The sequence below is a fragment of the Macrobrachium rosenbergii genome, chromosome 56, assembly GCF_040412425.1.
Source record: "Macrobrachium rosenbergii isolate ZJJX-2024 chromosome 56, ASM4041242v1, whole genome shotgun sequence".
Classification (NCBI taxonomy): Eukaryota; Metazoa; Arthropoda; class Malacostraca; order Decapoda; family Palaemonidae; genus Macrobrachium; species Macrobrachium rosenbergii.
The window spans coordinates 17,965,423-17,987,168 of record NC_089796.1 but is presented as its reverse complement, the minus strand read 5'-3'; the positions used below and the strand labels follow the sequence as shown (position 1 = coordinate 17,987,168).

Below are 21,746 nucleotides of genomic sequence, written 5' to 3'. Positions count from 1 at the left end.
GTTTGACTCGGTGCTTGTACAACAGCATTTTAGTCCTTAAATATTTAGTATTATATTCGGCCAGATTCTCATCATATTAATATAAATGTAGGTTTTGAATTGATTAAGGTTATAATCCTGTGATCTCAAAAGTATTGCATATCTGAAGATTCATAAGTGTTATTACCTTACCTTTTCCTTTCCTTTTCCCAGTCTCTCCCAGGACATATTCGGCCTCGACAGTGTGATCTTGGCCATGCATTAAGTAACCTGCATTCCTTGTAATGTTCTTTAACCTGTAATGACTGACATTTCTAAGTCGCCTTCAAATTCCCAGTAATCACTGAAAGTGCCCTTGTAACCATTTCCTATACGTATAACCGAATCTCTTCAGACTTGCACCTGAAATGTTATGCATTCTGCAACATCAGTCATTTTAGATTATTTTCATGATCACCGAGACTTAAACGGTTTCTTACTGGCCCATCTCTTAAATCCGTAGCTTGAGATGGACTTTGCTGCTTTTAGTGCAAACGCCTTAATGAAGTGGCCGCCCGATCTTAAATTGTATAATGACATTTGTTATTTAACTTCTTCAGTACTTGATCCCGTTAAAACGAAGGCTAATAGAAGACGCTCTGAAGTAATCTGGTGTTCCCTTCAACGATAAAAGCAGGCTGTTGTCACCTTAATCTATTTCTTGCTTTTGAAGAGAGTTCACGTACGATGAGGGCAATTTTATAATACTTCTTACTTTTCATTAAATGGTTCAACTGTTCAGTTTTTCCTCTCTCTCTCTCTCTCTCTCTCTCTCTCTTCTCTCTCTATATATATATATATATATATATATATATGTATATATCTTAGATTATATCTTAGCAGTTTCATAATGATAATTATATCTCTTCATTCTTTGATTTTCCAAGTATTTTTCTAAATGGCGAGTCATACTGATGACAGATAAAACTGAGCACAGCATTTTCCTGATGTTGACCGAATACATCCCTTGATGTTAATCATTCTGCAGCCACGTAATTTGGTAAAAGTTTGTTATAAAAATTCCTACTATATTTCAGTTCAATGTTGATTTCCTTGAAAACCGAATTTCATTTCCGCCAGTCTTCAGTAATTCATCGTTGCATCTTTGTTACTCGATACTTCACTCCCATAGGATTTCGTTTTCCAAATACGTACATCTATGATGGAACAGTTTCGATCCCTCTAAAAGAAGAACAGAAATCACAGACATCGGACATCTCTTGCTGTGTCTGAGGCCAAACCAGCGAATCCAGATTCTCACTTGTCTGCGTAATGGTTTATGTCTTTCCTCTTTGGTGTGCAGTTGACGTCTTTCTCCTTAGTTCGTGTTTTGTCAAGTTACTTTGTCCGTCGCTTCGTCAGTTTGCGGTAGCCTTCTGTGCGTTTATGTTTATTGTCTGGCAGTCAGTGTTTATCGTAATACACTTCTCTCTAGTCCCACACAGGTCATCTCCTTCAGGTAAGCATGATTGTTGTCCGTCCTTGTTCTGTTTCTTGTTATTGTGTTTTTGTTCTCGTTTTCTGCACACTTCGTTTCCAAAGATTCTGTCTCCACCCCGTCGTACCCCTCCTAAGGTTTTCCTCCATGATATATGTGTTTTTTGTACTCTAGGAATTATGAACTCTGACATTGATAAATACTGCATTCGAAGATGTACATTTATTTGATATATCCATGTTTTGATTGAATATCCACTTCATGACTTCAGAAAATGCTTTCAGTATTTGCACCAAGTAGAGCAGTCCATTCTATTACAGCGCTGTTGCTGTTCAATTTTCATCAAGTGGATATACAAATTTCAGCTCAATGTCTGTTTCTGAAAATTCTTTTTTCTTATACATGCACATATGACTACATAATCCTATGTTACATAGGCGACGATAGTCCCTAGGTATTTTAGGTTTCCAAAATACATTTTTACCCTACTGAGTGACACTGTAATAGTTTTGACTTGATTGTCAAATCGATACCATCAATTCTCAGTGATTATACACAGAGTGACATTAACCTGGTTATTTATAGACTTACATAAGAGACAATCTGTGTTCAGTTTTGAAAACTGTATTTTGAAATTCAAGCTGTTCGCAAAATTCTGTAATTTACTAAAGACAATGACTCCCATTATTTGAAGATGACTTGTAAATGTAGAAAAGCTTCTTTTCCATTTTAAGAAAATGTGGACAGATATATTCTGAAATATCGTGGTGACACTTTTTTACACTGATTCCTTATTTGCAAATACCCTAATTGTAAAATGAAACCCCCTGTTTGTTTTCCTATTTGTGAAGTAAATCCCGAATTAGACTTAATATCCTCTATGATTAAACAAAGCATGCAGGATGTTAAAATGAAAGTTCGCTAGTCCTGACTCATTTGTAAGTGCATTTAATATTAACATCTGAGGATGATTATCTCCTGATGATCAAGCCCCTCCCCTCTCAAATCTTGACGTAAACCTGCATGTCACTCATTAATTTAGTAGTTGGTGTATAGGGTAGACGAATCTTCTCTGTCTCGTTTTCAACTTTGTAATGTCATCTCTCTTTCAGGACATGCTCATATCCCTTGCAAATGTTCTGTGTTTAATAACATGCCCTAAGAATTCCTCTGTGTTTTTCTTCCAGAAGTAGATGAACATAGTTTAATGGACACAACACCTTCTCCAGAACGAGACGTGCCAGTCATGGAGGAAACAGTACAAGAAATATACGAGTCAGATACAGATACACGAAAGCCAGTGACAGACATAGTGGAAACATACGAGGAATCTGAGAAAGATTCAGAAGACACAGAAACACATGCAATCACTGAAGAAACACAAGATTCAGAGACAGAAACTCAAAAACATTTAGACGAAACCAAAGACACAGCCAAGAAAACAGAGCAAGTGGTAAAAGATACACACGATGCAGTGGAGAAGACACACAAATTAAAGAAACACCTAGAGGAATTCGAGAAAACAATAGACACAGTTACAATGACAGAAGCAAGCAAGACTGATGTTTCTGAAGTGCAAAAACAAGATACACAGACACTTGACACGGTAACAAAAGAAACATTGGAGGAAACATTTGATACAGTGACAATTACCCACGAGCCTGAAAGATTTTCAAAAGACAGGGATACTCCCGAAGGTTATACTGATACGCAAGAGGCGACAGAAGGAGACCATGTTGATATAGACACATGTGAAGTCTTGAGAGAAGCATATGATTCGAAAGAGAGAGAAGAGATAGTAGATGAAAGGGGAGAGGAAAATATACCAAAAACGGCACTTCGTCCTGTTGTGGATGAGGCATATGAAACAAGGGAAGTTACACAAGCCACAAAGGTAGAAATTATTGAAGAAACAGATGAGGAAATAATTGAATTGCCTGCTATAAATGAGGAAATAACAGAAAAAGATGAAATAACAAAGGAAGAGGAAGATCATTTATCAGATAGAGAAATGCACGAAGGACTAAAGGATTCAAAAAAAGCAGTGCCAGAAAAACAGGTAAAAGGAAAAACACAGGATACAGTGACCAAAGCAGAAATAGACTCCCAGGTTCATGAAATCCACCCAGACATTAGCTTTGTCCCAAGTATGGAAGTTCTTGATTTAACCAGTTCCTCTACTGTCTCACCACAAAGTGTTGAAATGAACTGTGCAGAGGTTATTCACGAATATCCAATGAAGTCCATAACAGTTATGCCTCCACAAAAAATATATGATGCAGGTCTTCTCATAAATTATGCTTCAGTATCATCTATTGACTTCACAACTGTTGAGGACATGGTTGCTCCTTCCATAGAAAAGTGTTACGCAAATAGGCTGTCAGTTCCAGAAATGTCCTTTGCAATTATTCAGCCTCTAACAGTTGTATCAGAATCAGGATTAACATTGCACACCCACTCAACATCTAGATGTGAATATTTGGAAACAGAGGAGTTTTTGCCATCTGTTTCTGTCTATGCTCAGGCTACTGCAACACATGTTTCTGAATTACCATGTGCATCTTCACATATGCCAACCAGCTTTGTTCCCAGTATGGAAGCTCCTGATGTGACCAGTCTCTCAGTTCTCTCACCACAGAGTGCTGAAATGGACAGTGCAGAGGTTATGGTTGAATTTGCAAAGGAGTCTGTGACAGTTGTACCGTCACCACAGATATATGATACGGGATTTCCCATATATTACCCTAACTTGTCATCTGTGAACTTCACAACTGTTGAAGAACTATTTACACCATTATTAGAGAAATGTTATGCAAATATTTTCTCTATTCCAGAAATGTCTTATGCTGTTATTCAACCTTTAACAATTGTATCAGAATCAGGATTAAAACTGCACTTCCATTCAACATCTACATATGAATGGTCTGATGTAACCAGCCTGTCAGTTCTATCACCACAGAGTACTGAAATGGACAGTGCAGAGGTTATGGTTGAATTTAAAGAGTCTGCAACAGTTATACCTTCACCATGATATATGATACAGGACTTCACTCTACATTACCTAAATTGTCGTCTGTGGACTTCACAACTGTTGAGGAACTGTTTACACCATTATTAGAGAAATGTTATGCAAATATTTCTTCTATTCCAGAAATGTCTTATGCAGTTATTCAACCTTTAACAATTGTATCTGAATCAGGACTAAAACTGCACTTCCATTCGACATCTACATATGAATGGTCTGATGTAACCAGCCTGTCAATTCTGTCACCACAGAGTACTGAAATGGACAGTGCAGAGGTTATGGTTGAATTTGTAAAGGAGTCTGCAACAGTTATACCTTCACCACAGATATATGATACAGGACTTCACTTACATTACCCTAAATTGTCGTCTGTGGACTTCACAACTGTTGAGGAGCTGTTTACACCATTAGTAGAGAAATGTTATGCAAATATTTCCTCTATTCCAGAAATGTCTTATGCAGTTACTCAACCTTTAACAATTGTATCTGAATCAGGATTAAAACTGCACTTCCATTCAACATCTACATATGAATGGTCTGTTGTAACCAGCCTTTCAGTTCTATCACCACAGATTGCTGAAATGGACAGTGCAGAGGTTATGGTTGAATTTGCAAAGGAGTCTGCAACCGTTATACCTTCACCACAGATATATGATACAGGACTTCTCTTGCATTACCCTAAATTGTCATCTGTGGACTTCACAACTGTTGAGGAACTATTTACATCATTATTAGAGAAATGTTATGCAAATATTTTCTCTATTCCAGAAATGTCTTATGCAGTTATTCAACCTTTAACAATTGTATCAGAATCAGGATTAAAACTGCACTTTCATTCAGTATCTACTTGTGAATATTCTGACGTAACCAGCCTCTCAATTCTTTCACCAGAGAGTGCTGAAATGGACAGTGCAAAGGTTATGATTGAATTTGCAAAGGAGTCTGCAACAGTTATACCTTCACCACAGATATATGACACAGGACTTCATTTACATTACCCTAAATTGTCATCTGTGGACTTCGTAGCTGTTGAGGAACTGTTTACACCATTATTAGAGGAATGTTATGCAAATATTTTCTTTACTCCAGAAATGTCTTATGCAGTTATTCAACCTTTAACAGTTGTATCTGAATCAGGATTAAAACTGCACTTCCATTCAATATCTACTTGTGAATATTCTGACGTAACCAGCCTCTCTATTCTGTCACCACAGAGTGCTGAAATGGACAATGCAGAGGTTATTATTGAATTTGCAAAGGAGTCTGCAACCGTTATACCTTCACCACAGATATATGATACAGGGCTTCCCTTGCTTCAACCTGAATTGTCATCTGTGGACTTCACAACTGTTGAGGAATTGTTTGCACCATTATTAGAGAAATGTTATGCAAATATTTTCTCTATTCCAGAAATGTCTTATGCAGTTATTCAACCTTTAACAGTTGTATCTGAATCAGGATTAAAACAGCACTTCCATTCAACATCTACATATGAATATTCTGACGTTACCAGCCTCTCAATTCTATCACCACAGAGTGCTGAAATGGACAGTGCAGAGGTTATGGCTGAATTTGCAAGGGAGTCTGCAACAGTTATACCTTCACCACAGATATATGATACAGGGCTTCCCTTGCTTCACCATAAATTGTCATCTGTGGACTTTACAACTGTTGAGGAATTGTTTGCACCATTATTAGAGAAATGTTACGCAAATATTTTCTCTATTCCAGAAATGTCTTATGCAGTTATTCAGCCTTTAACAATTGTATCTGAATCAGGATTAACACTGCACTTCCATTCAACATCTAGATGTGAATATTCTGAAGCAGCAGAGTTTTTACCAAGTGCTCCTGTCTATGTTCAGGCTACACCGACACACACATCAGAATTGTCACATGCTTCTGTATATCAACCAGCTATAAGATCAAGACTGAAACATTCTTCTTTCTCTACTGTATCGTACACAGAACAGTCTATGACACTTGAAAATTTAATGCCATTTACTCCACATACTACGCAGGCAAATATGGTCATTGTGCCAGAGCTGGATACAGCAACTACACAACAGTTCACATTTGTTTCCAAGAGAGGTCATGCTCTTGTATATCCATCTTTTTCTGACCAAGAACACTATACTACAACAAATGACTTGATCAAATCACTTCCTAATGAAATGCATGCCTTAGTATCATACATACCAGAGCTGAATTTTGCACACGTTAAACCAACACCGGATATATTTCATGGTACAGAACATTCTTCTAAAACGACTGAAATACTTGCCCCACACTTTGAAGAATTACAGTCTTCTTTGTTTGTTTCAGAACAAGAAAATGCAGACATAACAGTAATGTACCCTATTACATCTGTCACTGGCCAAACAATGACTACGGAAGACATGGCAACACCTATTCCTGAACAAGTGCATGCTACAACACTCACTGTTCCAGATTTGGGATTTGCATCCTCTCACTCTGTTACAGTTGTCATGGAATCTGGTCTAACTGTAGTTCATCCTACAACAGTTTTTCATGAATGTGACACAACAGAAGATATTGCTCCATATGTTCCCATCTCTGCTCATGCAACATCAAAATATGTTCCCAGTCTGGATTATGCAACAGTTCAACCTTTAATAGTGGTAACAAAGGCTGGCTTGGCTGTTGTGTATCCGTCTACATCTACATGTGAGAATTACACAACAGTAAATGATTTTTCAGTGGTTGTTCCTGATAGTGTCACAGCAAGGGTAAGACCAGTGCCCTGTCTGGATTATGCAACAGTACTTCCACTGGTTCTTATTTCTGAGGCAGGCCAAACTATGTTTTATCCATCCATATCTTCAATGGAACAAGACATGGCAGCTGATGAGTTCTTTACACCATCCACACCATTAAGTGTTAGTGCAAATGTAACATTTACTCCTGACTTGCATAATGTGACTATCCAACCTTTAGTTTTAGTGTCAGAAGCAGGTCAAGCTATAGTTTATCCCAATGTAAGTGTTACACAACAAGACAGTATATGTGATGAGTTTACTATAACTAAACCTCAAAGAAGTCAGGCTGACATTACATTTACACCAGATTTGGATTATGCAACAATTCAGCCTCTGGTTCTCATATCTGAAGCTGGCCAAACTATCTTGCATCCTTCATTGTCCATCATTGAAAAAGATACTTCAGCAGATGACCTTGTTATACCATCACCTTTAAGTGCCAAAGCTAATATTTTTGCCATCCCTGATTTACCATTTGCTGCAGTTTTACCTTTAGTACTTGTGTCACAAGCAGGCCAGGCTATAGTTTACCCATCTGTAAATTGCCTTGATCAAGAACAAGTAGCTGATGTCTTCATGGTGTCTAGACCCATAATTTGTACAGCCAATGTCCTGTCTGTTCCTGAGCTCTGCAGTGTAACAGTTCAAACTTTGGATCTTCTGTATGAGGCTGGACATGCTATCATTTTCCCATCAACATCTTTTGTTGAGCATGACATTATGACAGAAGAATTAACCACATCCAAACCTATCAGTGGCCATGCTAGGGTGCTTTCAGTGCCAGAGCTGAATTATGCAATCACCCATCCTTTAGTTCTTGTATCGGAAGCTGGCCACACTGTTGTTTATCCATCATCATCATTCACCGAAACCTATACCACAGTAGATAAATTAATTACACCTAAACCTTTCAGTGACAAGGCAGAGGTGGTCAGTATGCCAGAACTAGAATATGCTACAGTTAATCCTCTTGTTCTCATATCTGAAGCTGGTCAAACGATTGTTTATCCAACAACATCTGTTCTTGAAAAGTACATAACCACAGATGATTTAAGCACACCGAAACCTTCAAGTGATAAGGCACATATGCTTTCAGTTCCAGAATTGGAATATGTTGTAATCCAGCCACTAGTTATAGTTTCTGAAGCAGGCCAAGCAATTGTTTACCCATCAAATTCATTTACAGAAAAGGCCAGTGTGGTAGATGAATTAACCATAGAAGAACCTTCAGGTGTTCAAGCTCAGGTGCTTTCTGTACCAGAGCTTTACCATGCTATTACCCAACCTTTGGTTCTTGTGTCAGAGGCTGGTCAGATTGTTTTTTATCCATCATCATCAGTCATAGAATTCTATTCCATAGTTGATGAAATAACCTTAACTAAACCTAAGAGTGCCCAGGCTCAATCATTTTCAGTGCCAAGCCTGGAATTTGCTGTTATCCAGCCTCTTACACTTGTATCTGAAGCTGGCCAAGCCATTGTTTATCCATCAACATCTGTTATTGAACAGGACACTGCAGCTGAAGAAATAACCATCCCTGAACCTCTTAGTCAGCATGTTGATATTCTTTCTGTGCCAGAACTGCTCTCTGCTATTATCCAGCCTCTAGTTTTGGTGTCTGAGGTTGGGCAGGCTATCATTTTCCCATCTGTATCTTTCATTGATCAAGGCAGTGCTGCTGATGAGTTAATTACAGTTGAACCTGTACATGCTAAAGCTAACCTACTTACCTTACCTGAACTTACTTCTGCAACACCTCTACCACTAGTAATTGTCTCTCAAGCAGGTCAAGCTATCATCTATCCTTCTGTTTCTGTAATTGAACCTGAACCAGTAGCTGATGACTTTACACCAACCATTCCTTTAGGTGTTCAGGCTAATATACAATCTGTTCCTGAACTGTTATATGCTACACAACAACCTTTAGTTCTTGTATCAGAAATGGGCTTAACTGTTGTATACCCATCAACATCTGTCATTGAACAGGACACTGCAGCTGAAGAAATAACCATCCCCGAACCTCTTAGTCAGCATGCCAATATTCTTTTCTGTGCAGAACTGCTCTCTGCTATTATCCAGCCTCTGGTTTTTATGTCTGAGGTTGGAGCAGGCTATCATTTTCCCATCTGTATCTTTCATTGATCAAGGCAGTGATGCTGATGAGTTAATTACAGTTGAACCTGTACATGCTAAAGCTAACATACTTATCTTACCTGAACTTACTTCTGCAACACCTCTACCACTAGTAATTGTCTCTCAAGCAGGTCAAGTTATCATCTATCCTTCTGTTTCTGTAATTGAACCTGAACCAGTAGCTGATGACTTTACACCAACTATTCCTTTAGGTGTTCAAGCTAATATACAATCTATCCCTGAACTGTTATGTGCTACACAACAACCTTTAGTTCTTGTATCAGAAATGGGCTTAACTGTTGTATATCCATCAACATCTGTTTTAGAACACGAAACAGTAACTGAAGATCTTATCATAACATCTCCTTCAAGTGTTAAGGCAAGTGTGTTATTTGTTCCTGAAATGAATCATGCTACTACTCAGCCACTAGTAATTGTTTCTGAATCTGGGCGAACTGTTGTATACCCTTCTACATCTGTGCATGCGCATGAAATGACAACTCGAGATTTTGAATCTCCTGTATTTGAAAAACACTTTGCAACACGAAATACTCAGCCACAACTTGAGTATGCAAAAGTCCAACCTTTAACCATTGTATCTGATAAAGGACTTGTCCTCATTCATCCACAAACATCCCATCTTGAATACACAACATCTGAGGATCTGGATATAGAGACCCCTGAAGAAATGCATGTTACAGTTACTAGTGTCCCATCTCTTAATCTGGCCAGCACTCTACCTCTCAAACTTGTTGATGAAACAGGCCTTACCACAGTGTTTCCTTCTATGTCTGTGTCAGAACAAGAATTTACAACATCAGAACTTATTACTCATCTTCCTAAAACTGCCCATGCAATCACATCGGACATTGTACAACTTCCTGAATTTGGAATTGCAGAAACAACACCTATTCCATTCATCTTAGACCAAGATACAGCAGAAACCACAAGACAAGTTCCCAAAATCTTTGATGAACCCTGCATGTCTCCTGTAACCCATTCCTCTGTACCATCCCAAACAGGCAAAACTACAGAGGGACCAGCACCAATCACCTCTACTACCACTACAACCACGATATCAGAAGTGAAGACAGAAGACATTAAAATTGGTGATATACAGGACAAAACTTTGACAGCAGTGACTGCAACCATGAGTTCTAAACACACAGGGTGGGGGGAAGAGGAGGAGTCAGAGGAAATAGAGTCAAAGAAATCTACAATTATTTTCACTCCAGATCAGAAAGAGAAGCGAATCACTGAGGAAACAAAGACCTTGTCAGTTGTGGAGCCATTAGCAGCTGACAGATCAACAGTAACAATCACAGAAGAAGTCTCACAAGATATAGCCACATGTCCAATAACTCTCAAGACAGTTAAACAACGTGATGTCACAACAGTTAGTGAAGAAGGTTTAACCCATGAAGTTATGGTAGGCATTGGAGTAGAGGCTGGAACATACAAAATTACAGACGAGACTCAAGTCACAACCCTTGGCAAAACTATTAAGCCAAAGGAAGTGTTTGAGTCTTCATTTAGCATGTCAACTATTGAAACTCCAGTGGTAGAATCAGATACAGGTAGTAGGGAGAAGTCAGTAACTGAAATAGAAGAAGTAAGAGAAGAAGAAGAGGTAGTTGAGAAATCAATAGGCATTCAGAAACCCAAAATAGGTGAATCTCAGGAAGAAACTGTTGCACAGTTTGAAGAACACATTTCACCAGTTACAGCCCAATCTTCAACTGAACAGAAAGATGTTTTAAGTTTTGCTAAATCTTCCATCCCTAGTGTACTTTCAGCAGAACATGTTGTTCCGTCTGTTCATATTACAAAAACACAAACAGTTATTACAAAAGATGGAGAAGTTATACAGCATGAAACTACAATCACTTCAAGCACTGAGAAAGCAGACATAGCTTTCTCAGAACCATTAGAAATTACAGAAGTTGAAGATACACAAGAAAGCCCTGCTTCTGACTTTAAAGTAACTTTCCCAGATACACATAGGGGATCTTTAGATGACAGGCAGTTACCAAAGGATATGGAAATAATACCAATTGAATCATCTGAGACAGAAACAGAGGATATAATATCTCATGATGAAAAAGAATCACTTACAATGTTTCCTGAATGTATACTTGAGCCTTTACCGCAGACTGTAGAATGTAGGGCTGTATCATCAAAAGTGGAGTTTGAAAGAGCTTCTATATCAGAGACACTAACATTTATAGGACCACACCCTGAAGATGTTATTCGTAAAACATGTACAGTACAAGTAGAGGAAGACTTTGAAGATTGGGAGGATGAAGAAAAGAAAAAGCTAGGTGGTATTAAGGAACAAACAAAAAGTATTACTGAATACAGAACTGACACTGAAGAAACTACAGACATTACACCAATATCTAAAACTACTCAACAGACCATCATGCAAAAGCAAGTTTCTGAACACAAAGACATTCAAAAAGATGTCAAAGTTATTGAGTCTTCTCAGGAGATAACAACTTCTCTTATACCTTCCATAGAATCTACAGAAACTACCATAACTACAGAAGAAAGGTTAAAAGTTGAAGAGCCAAAGACCACAGAAATAATAACAGAGGAAACAAGAATCTTTGAAAGTAGTAAGCCCCAGCCAGAAAAAGCAAAGCCTCTCATCATGGAAGATTTGAAAGAGACACTGACAATTATGGAGAGATTCTCTGAGGAGCTGCCATCTCCATGGCAAAAGGGAGACAAGGTTCACCTGAAGAAGTCTGTGAGCATAACACCTGATGTTGTCCAGTCAGTTCCACTGCAGATAACAGATATGAAAGTTGAAGAAAGTTACGTTAATTTAGAAACAGAAAAAGGAAAAGAGGTAAGAGCAACAGTAACAGAAGAATTACAGGATTCATTGACTGTTACAGAAAAGATTCCAGAAGAGAAGCCAATACCATTTAAGAAAGGGGAGAAAATTCCTTTCAAAACCCAGAGTATTGAACCTAAATTAGTGTCTTCTGAACCCCTCCATGTAACAGATACTAAAGTGGAAGACAGTTGTGAAGCATTATCCACTCCAAGAGATGAGTGTGTACAGGCTGTTATAAAGGAAGACCTTAGAACTCCATTAACAGTTACAGAAAAACTGTCAGAAGAGGCTCCTATGCCATTTAAAAAGGGTGAGAAAATTCCATTTAAAACTCAAAATATTGAACCAAAGTTGGTTGCATCTGAACCAATCCAAGTAAGTGATACTAAGGTGGAAGATACATTTGAGCCATTACAAACAGATCAAAGTAAACCTGTGACCGCCAAAGTCTCAGAAGATCTCCACTCTTCAGTAACCATCACTGAAAAGATACCTGAAGAACAGCCAGTAACTTTTGAGAAAGGAGAGAAGATTCCTTTCAGACTACTGAACATAGAACCAAAAGTTGTATCTACACAGCCCATACAGATTACAGACACTAAGGTTGAAGATTCTTATACCTTACTCAAGACTGAAAAGAATAAAGAAGTTAAGGCAACTGTTATGGAAGATTTAAGAGATTCAATAACAGTAGTTGAGAAGATGTCTGAGGAAATACCTGCACCATGGAAAGTTGGTGATAAGATACAATTCCGAACTCAGAGTATCAAGCCCAATGTCATTCCTTCTCAGTCTCTACAGATAACAGACACAAAAACTGTGGAAACATCAGTATCTTTCATTTGTGAAAAGGATGCAGAAGCCCAGGCTACAGTGGCTGCTGATTTGAAGGAGCCAGTAACTGTGACTGAAAAACTTTCAGAAGAGCAGCCATCTCCTCTAAAGAAACCAGCAAGAGTGACTGCTGATGCTGCTGACCATAAGCTCATGGTAATGGAACATGATTCACTAGCCATTACAGAAGTGAACCCGGGAGAAGGAGGTACTCATTTTGAATCAGAAAAGACAGATTTCCAGAAAGCAACTGGAAAGTTGGAGCCCCAGATAGCACTCACCACTATAGATCATCGTTCTGAAGACTCTTTATCAAAGCTGTCTGACTTAGTGAAAATTACAAAGAATGCTGTAATTAGACAACCAGATGCAAGACAGACTGTTGAGATAATGGAACAAGTCCCTCATGAAAGTACAGGTGAGCTACAGAAAGACCAGCCTGTTTATGAAAGTCCAAAATGTGGCCTTATTGGACAGACTGCTCCGCAAGTTGAGGAGGTTATGCTTCATGATTTAGAAGAAAAGTACATTACTAAATTGCCTGAAACTTTAAGCACCAAAGAGTCTACTGTTCAAAAGGAATCTGAAGCTGTTATAATAGCTGAAACAAAGATTGAAGAAGATTCTGTGCAGTGGGAGAAGAAAGTTGAACAAATGGAAAAAGCAAAGCCAAATATTTTAGAACAAAGATACATTCAGGTGGCTGAAATGTTTGAAGTAGATAAAGAAGACATATTTAGTGAACCAAAGGATCTTAGGCAGCAAGGAAAACCATCAGAAGTTCAACCTCTAGAACCACTCACTGTTCATGGTCCTTACATAGAAGAAGATGCTGCCACTTGGAAAGCACGTGTAGAAAAGGAACAAACAGCCAGAGCCTCTATCTTGGAAAACATGCCTCTAAGTATTTCTGAGCCTCTACAGCATGATACACTCAAGCAATATAAGGCTGATCAGCCATTTGAAGCTCATGCAATCACAACAGAGGGAAAACAGGAAGCATTAGCAGTATCTGAAATTAAAGCAGTTTCACCAGTCAGAGAAATCAAGAAAGAGGATACAGTGCAAGAGCATGCTGAAGTTATACATTCAAAACAGTCCTCTTTGATGATTTCAACATCCGTTATTCAAGAATGCGAAGGACCTTTAGAAATTAGAAAACCTATGGAGTTCCAGGCTGATGGGATGAACATTGATGCATATCAGTCAATCATGATTGCAGATACAGAAGTACACTTACCCATTGGAACTTTGGAAAAGTTGAGCCTGTATACAAATACGGCAAAGACTAGTTTTGTTCCACAAAAGGCAATTGAGATTCTGGAATCACAAACCCATCAAAAGGAAAAGGATTTCAAGCCTGAAAAGACTGCAGACCTACAATTAGAAGGTACTCTAGAATGCAGTGAACATTCACTAGAAGTAAGAGAAACTAAAGCTGAGTCTCCCATAAGAGATTTTAAAGAAATGAAACCTGCCACAGACACTGCAAGTTCATTCGTGATTCCACAACAATCAGTGAAGGTTTCAGAAGTATCAGAGTGTTTCAAAGAAGAGGAATTTTCAGAAGTTCCTCGGCAATCACATGTAGCATCATCAGATGAAATCCCTGCGCAATATCCCATTCATGTTACACAGAGTACAGTCCAAGATAGCATACAAGATTTTAAAGACTCATCTCCAGTAAAAGAAACAGCATCTGTTGATGTGAAAGGTTTTCATGCAGCGTCAGTAATGGAGGTTCATACTGATCATGGTGAGGAAGCCTACAGTCCATCTAAGCCCCACCTGACTTCTGCAAAAAGAGATCTTGTTGAGGGACTGCATTCTCTCATTACTGAGGAAATTTGTGCTTCATCATCTGTTGGGAATTTACCTTTGCCTGAAATTCCCCAGTCTAAAGAAGCTGTAAAATCTTTTGAAGAAAAGAAAGCTGTTTCAGTTCATGAAACTGGAACTCATGAAAAAGAGGGACCATTTAGTGAAGTTCAGCCATTGCAGATCAGTCTTAAATCTAAAATAAATGGCGGCCTTGAACCATTGCTTGTAACTGAAATTGAAAGTGAAGAATCAATTGGTAAAGTAGCATGGGTATCTGAGAGAGAGCTAATATCGAGCTTTTCCTTGCATACAGACAAAGCACTCTAATGTCAGGTGTCTTGGTATCTGAACGTGAAGGATGCCTTGATGAAGAAAAACTTGATACACAAAAGGCCGATGGAAGCATAAGCACTGAAGAAGCCATCACAGTCATGGAAACTTTACCCCAGTCATTGACGGAAGAATTATTGGTAGCTCCAAAGCCAAAAACAGAGGAAGGAATAGGATCTTTAATTCCGTCTAAAACTGCATCTGTTTCAGAAGTTGTTCTTCATGAAAGAGAGGGAATTCACCAAAATGAAAAACTCCCAACAATCTCATTAGATAGCCATATGTTACCACCAAATATTCCACTTATTGTGCAAGAAGCCCAGATTCAGTCAAGCACTTCCAAAATGACTGATCAGAAGATTGAAGCTACAGAATCGGCTTCAGTGTCACTCTTTGCACACCAAATTGCATCTGCTACTGATGTGGGAGTAAGTGAAAAAGAAGGTGTATATAAACAAGATAAGCCAAAACAGGATCTTGCTGTTGTAGAATATGAAAGTGAAAAGGCTCCCATTCAGGTTAGTGAAACAAGGGCTGAATCTCCCATAAAAGACTTTAAAGAAAAGAAACCTATAGACGCACAAGCTCAGCCTGATATAATTCCACAAAAAGCCATTACTGTGTCTAAAGCAGAAGCACAAGAAAAAGAAGGTGCTTTGCAAACAAAACAGCCAACACTTATTTCACTCAAGTCAGATATTACTCAAGCTTTACATCCACTTACTGTGTCAGAAGTTTTGATAGAACCCACCATACAAGACCTTCATATAGATGAGCAAGTTAAGGAACAAGCAGATTCCAGTCATATTCTGCACCGTGCTGCAGCTGTCAGTGAGCCTTTTGTTCATCTGAAAGAAGAAGAATACAGTGAATTAAAACCAGTGCCTATTGCTCCAAAAGAATCACATATTCCTGCAAATCAACCTGTTTTGATAACTGAAACACTATCCGAAATGTCAGTTACTGAACACACTGAAAAGGAAATACCAAAGAGTACAGCTAAAAGCCATATGATACCCCAAGATATGCTTCAGGTTGAAGAAATCTGCATTCATGAATCTGAAGGAGATTTTAAAAGAATTATTCCAGATCAGTCTGTAGGTAAACAAGAGCAGATTCCACTTCACATTGTCGCTATGTCCTCTGATGTGGAACTGGTAGAAAGTGTTGCAAAATTGTCTGAAACAGAAAAAGCTGAAGAAAAGACTGCCACTTTAACAATTAATCCCCAGCAAGCAGCAGAAATATTGCAACATGAAGTTAGTGAGACAGAAAATATTCTTTCCATTCAGTCAGAAAACAACAAAACAGCAACTAAGAGTGTTGAAGAGATGCAGTCTGTGTCAGTGTCAATAGTAAGTGCTGAAACAAAGGAACAAGATTACTTTTCGGATGACCTACCTTCGACCCACAATGTAGAAGCCAAACCAGTTATTACTCCCCTTCACCTTGCAAATGTTGCCCATCCTGACATAGCAGAGCAGGAAGGTACCATTCCCACCCTTGAGATCCCTAGTGCCACCACTGCCAAACTCCACTTTACCCCACACACATCTAAGCAAATTACTCAGCAACATCCTGATATTCTTCCAGGAATATTAAAACCAGAAGCACCTGTAAGTGCTACTGGTAAAGTAGTTATGGAACAATCAACGCATGTGTCAGGATCGCAGGAAGTTGTTGTTGAAACACTTTCAGAAGAAACCCCCAAGTTCACTCCTCAATCTGTGAAAGCCCATTCCCTTATAGACAGCCAAGAAACAATATCAGTATTACAGGTTTCAGCTCTTAACCAGGCTGAAATGATGAATGACGTCACTAAGCCTTTACCAGCTTTAGCCAAACCAGTTCAGACAACCCAGCAAAGTATCCATGTTGAAGAAGTTGATTTACGAGAATCATCATCTAGTGTTACTTTTGAAAAAACAGCAGAACAAGTAGCAAAACCTGTATTTGACCACAGAGAACATGTTACTGTTTCAGAAATTAAGTCCAATGAACTCCCCATGGATCTAAAAGAATCAATAATTGAAGGCAAGGCCACACCCTTAGTAAAACCTCATGAGATATTCACCATTTCCTCTGTAACTACAGCTGAATGTTATGAAGAAACAAAAAGCCCTAAGCCAAAGCTCGAAAAAGCTGAACCCATAGCAACTACACAGGAAAGCTTATCTGTACAAGAAACTAAAGTGCATGAGAGTTCAGGTGAAATTGAAATAAAAAGACCAGTTGAAGAAAAGGCCACAACTAGAGTTTCAAAGCGAGAATCAGTGTTGATATCAGAAGTTAAAACAGAAGAAAAACCTGTATCAATCAGAGAACGAAGACCATCGCAAGAGAGAGCTAGACCTGTAGTATCGAAGAATGAGCATGTTATAATATCTGAAACATCTGCTTCAGAAGCTCCTGGAATTGTTAAGCATCGCACACCTTCTCAAGAAAGAGCAAGGAGAGTTTTATCAGAAAGAGAACATGTTATGGTTTCAGAAGTACGGTCTGAAGAAGCACCAAGTGCTGCAAAGCAGCGAACACCATCACAAGAAAGAGCAAAGAAGGTACTCCCTCGCAAAGAACCACTTGTTGTTGAAGAGGTCAAAGTTCACGAAGTTCCTAAGGATCTTCCAAAAGCTAAACCAAAAGGGGATAAAGCTAAGAAGATTATGCCACAGCAAGAATCAATATCGGTTCATGAAACCAGAGTTGAAGCCCACACAGGAGATCTGTCTCATATAAAGCCAAAAGAAGAGAAAGCTATGCCAATATTCCAGAAACGATCATCAGTTTCTGTATCTGAAGTTTCAAGTCATGAAATGACTGTACGCATGCCAGATTATAAGCCAGAGAAAACTCATTCAGCACAGACCTCAATGGATCATAGGGAAGTAGTGATGATATCAGAAGTTACCGCTGATGAAGTTCCAAACAAAGTTGTAAAAGAGAAAATGAATGCTCAGACTGCTAATGTTGTTCTCCCAGAAATGAAAGAAACCATTCAGATATCAGAAGTAACAACTGGAGAATCTCCTCATGATGTAATACTGGCCAAGAAAATAGAGGAGCATGCTAATATTATTATTAAACCAATTGAATCTATCAATATATCCCAGACACAGGTTCATGAGTCAACTGATGAAGTTCGTCATGAAAAATGCAAAGGAGAAAAGGCCTCTACTATTCTTCCCCAACAGGATTCCATAACCGTACAGGAGGTAAGTATTAAAGAGTTCCCCCAGGATATTGTAGATCATAAACCTCAAACACAAAAAGCTAAGTCAGTTTTCTCCCCACGCCAGTCCATTGCAGTAGAAGAAATAACTGTTAAAGAGACATCTGGTTCAGTGGCAGATATTAAGTTTAAAACAGAAAAGGCAATGTCAGTAATTTCTGAAAAGGAGTCTATAACAGTAGAGGAAGTTTCCGTCAAGGAAGATACAGCAAGCATTAAGGATGTGAAACCTAAGTCAGAAAGTGCTCAGACTGTGTTTTCACCCCAGGAATCAATTGCAGTCCAAGAAGTTTCTGTTAAGGAAGCTCCTGGATCAGTAAGTGATAGAAGACCAAAATCTGAGCAGGCAACATCAGTTGTATCACCTCACGAATCACTCACAATTGAAGAGGTTAATGTTAAAGAAGCTTCTGCAGACTTGACTGATAAAAAACCCAAGACAGAACAAGCACTATCTATTTTTTCATTACAAGATTCAATTTCTGTACAAGAAATTTCTGTGAAAGAGTCTCCAGGCCCTATATCAAATGCAAAACCTAATACCCAGCAAGCAGAACCCATTATTTCTCCTCATGAATCAATATCAGTCCAAGAAGTTTCGGTTAAAGAGGCACCCAGTGGGATAAATGAAAGTAAGCCTAAGACAGAGAAGGCCACTTCAGTTTTCTCGCCTCAAGAATCTATTGCAGTCCAAGAAGTTTCAATAAAAGAGGCGCCTGGTTCAGTCAAAGACTTGAAACCAAAAGCAGAACAAGCTACTTCCATATTTTCACAACAAGAATCTATTTCTGTGCATGAGGTATCTGTAAAAGAAGCACCGGGTACCATGAAAGACCTTAATTTAAAATCAGAGCAAGCCTCCTCTATCATATCTCCACTTCAATCTTTAACAATACAAGAAGTCAGTGTAAAAGAGGCACCTACAGATTTAAGTGACAAAAAGCCCAGACCTGAACAGGCAACCTCTATTATATCACCTCATGAGCCTATTTCCATCCAGGAAGTATCAGTTAAAGAATCCCCAGGTACAATGAAAGATGCTCAGCCAAAAACACAACAAGCCACCTCAGTTTTATCTCAGCAGGAATCTATATCTGTTCATGAGGTAAGTGTAAGAGAAGCTCCTGGTTCCTTGAAGGAAACCAAACCAGAACAAGGACAAGCACAGTCTATTCTGTCACAGCAGGAATCAATTTCTGTACAAGAAGTTTCTGTCAAAGAAGCACCTGGAGACATAAAGGATTTAAAGCCAAAGACTGGACAAGCAGTATCTATACTTTCTCAGCAAGAATCAATATCTGTACATGAAGTATCAGTCAAGGAAGCTCCTGGAGATGTGAAGGAGTTGAAACCTAAAAAGGAACAGGCAACTTCTATACTTTCTGAGCAGGAATCCTTATCAGTTCAGGAAGTGTCTGTAAAAGAAGCTCCTGGGTCTGTAAAAGACCTGAAACCTAAGACAGAGCAAGCAACATCAATTTTTGCTGAACAAGAATCAATTTCGGTGCATGAGGTATCTGTGAAGGAGGCCACAGGAGCTGTAAAAGATGCTAAAACAAAGATGGAACAAGCAACCTCAGTGTTGTCAGAACAAGAATCAATATCTGTTCATGAAGTATCTGTTAAGGAAGCACCTGGTTCACTTAAAGACTTAAAACCAAAGAAAGAGCAGGCAACTTCAATATTGTCACAACAAGAATCCATTGCTGTTCATGAGATAGCTGTAAAGGAAGCACCTGGATCAGTCACAGACTTGAAACCAAAGACAGAGAAGGCTACTTCAGTATTATCTCAACAAGAATCTATTGCTGTGCATGAAGTCTCAGTGAAAGAGTCACCGGGATCAATAAAAGATCTTAAACCTAAAAAAGAACAAGCAACCTCTATTCTTTCCCAGCAAGAATCAATTTCAGTTCATGAAGTCTCTGTTAAAGAAGCACCTGGGTCTGTAAAGGATCTAAAGCCAAAAACAGAGACAGCTACTTCCATCCTTTCTCAGCAAGAGTCCATAACCGTTCATGAGATATCTGTAAAGGAGGCACCAGGAGAAATGAGTAATCTAAAGCCAAAATCAGAACAGGCAGCTTCAATTATATCACCTCATCAACCTATTACAATTGAAGAAGTAAGTGTTAAGGAGGCACCAAGTGATATGAGTGAAAGAAAACCTAAAGAAGAGCAGGCAACCTCTATTTGGTCTCCGCATGAACCCATATCCATTCAAGAAGTTTCAGTTAAAGAAGCCCCTGGTTCAATGAAAGATGCAAAGCTCAAGACAGAACAAGCAACATCAATTCTGTCTGAACAAGAATCATTATCAATACATGAAATTAGTGTAAAAGAAGCTCCTGGTACAGTAAAGGAAATGAAACCAAAAGGAGAACATGCAATTTCGATTCTTTCCCAACAAGAATCAATTGCAGTGCATGAGGTATCTGTTAAAGAAGCACCCGGATCAGTAAAGGATCAGAAGCCAAAGAGTGAGCAGGCCACGTCTGTTCTTTCGCAGCAGGAATCCATATCTGTACATGAAGTATCAGTGAAGGAAGCTCCAGGGTCTATGAATGATTTGAAATTCAAAACAGAACAGGCATCATCAAGCATTTCCTCACATGAATCTGTTACTGTAGAAGAGGTTAGTGTTAAAGAAGCCACTGGCGATATAAGTGATAGGAAACCAAAGTCAGAAAAGGCCACTTCTATTCTCACTCCCCAGGAACCATTAGCTATTGAAGAAATTTCAGTCAAAGAATATCCTGGATCAATGAAAGACCTAAAGCCAAAAACTGATCAAGCAGTTTCAATACTCTCTGAACAAGAGTCTATTTCTGTTCATGAGGTATCAGTAAAAGAAGCTCCTGGTGATGTAAAAGACCTCAAGCCTAAGACTGACCAAGCTACATCTGTACTATCACAACAGGAATCTATTTCTGTTCATGAGGTGTCAGTAAAAGAAGCCCCAGGTGATGTCAAAGATCTCAAACCTAAAACTGACCAAGCAACATCCGTATTCTCCCAACAAGAATCTATTACTGTACAGGAGGTATCTGTGAAAGAGGCTCCAGGGGAAGTAAGAGATCTTAGACCCAAGCCAGATCATGCGACGTCAATTCTTTCTCAACAGGAATCTATCACTGTTCATGAAATTTCTGTGAAAGAGGCCCCAGGAGACATGAAAGATATTAAACCCAAGACAGATCATGCAACATCAGTACTTTCTCAGCAAGAATGCATTACAGTCCATGAGGTGTCGGTTAAAGAAGCAACAGGAGAAGTGAAGGATCTTAAACCGA

At 38.8% G+C, this 21,746-nt stretch overlaps 1 protein-coding gene across 1 annotated transcript in view; it reads left to right on the top strand.

Moving 5' to 3' along the window:
• sls (sallimus) overlaps positions 1–21,746 on the top strand; it is a 177,595-nt gene that overhangs the window by 150,009 nt on the left and 5,840 nt on the right. Inside the window, 2 exon segments of the mRNA XM_067101056.1 lie at positions 10,417–15,168; positions 15,171–21,745. Coding sequence (XP_066957157.1) covers positions 10,417–15,168; positions 15,171–21,745 — 11,327 coding nt within the window.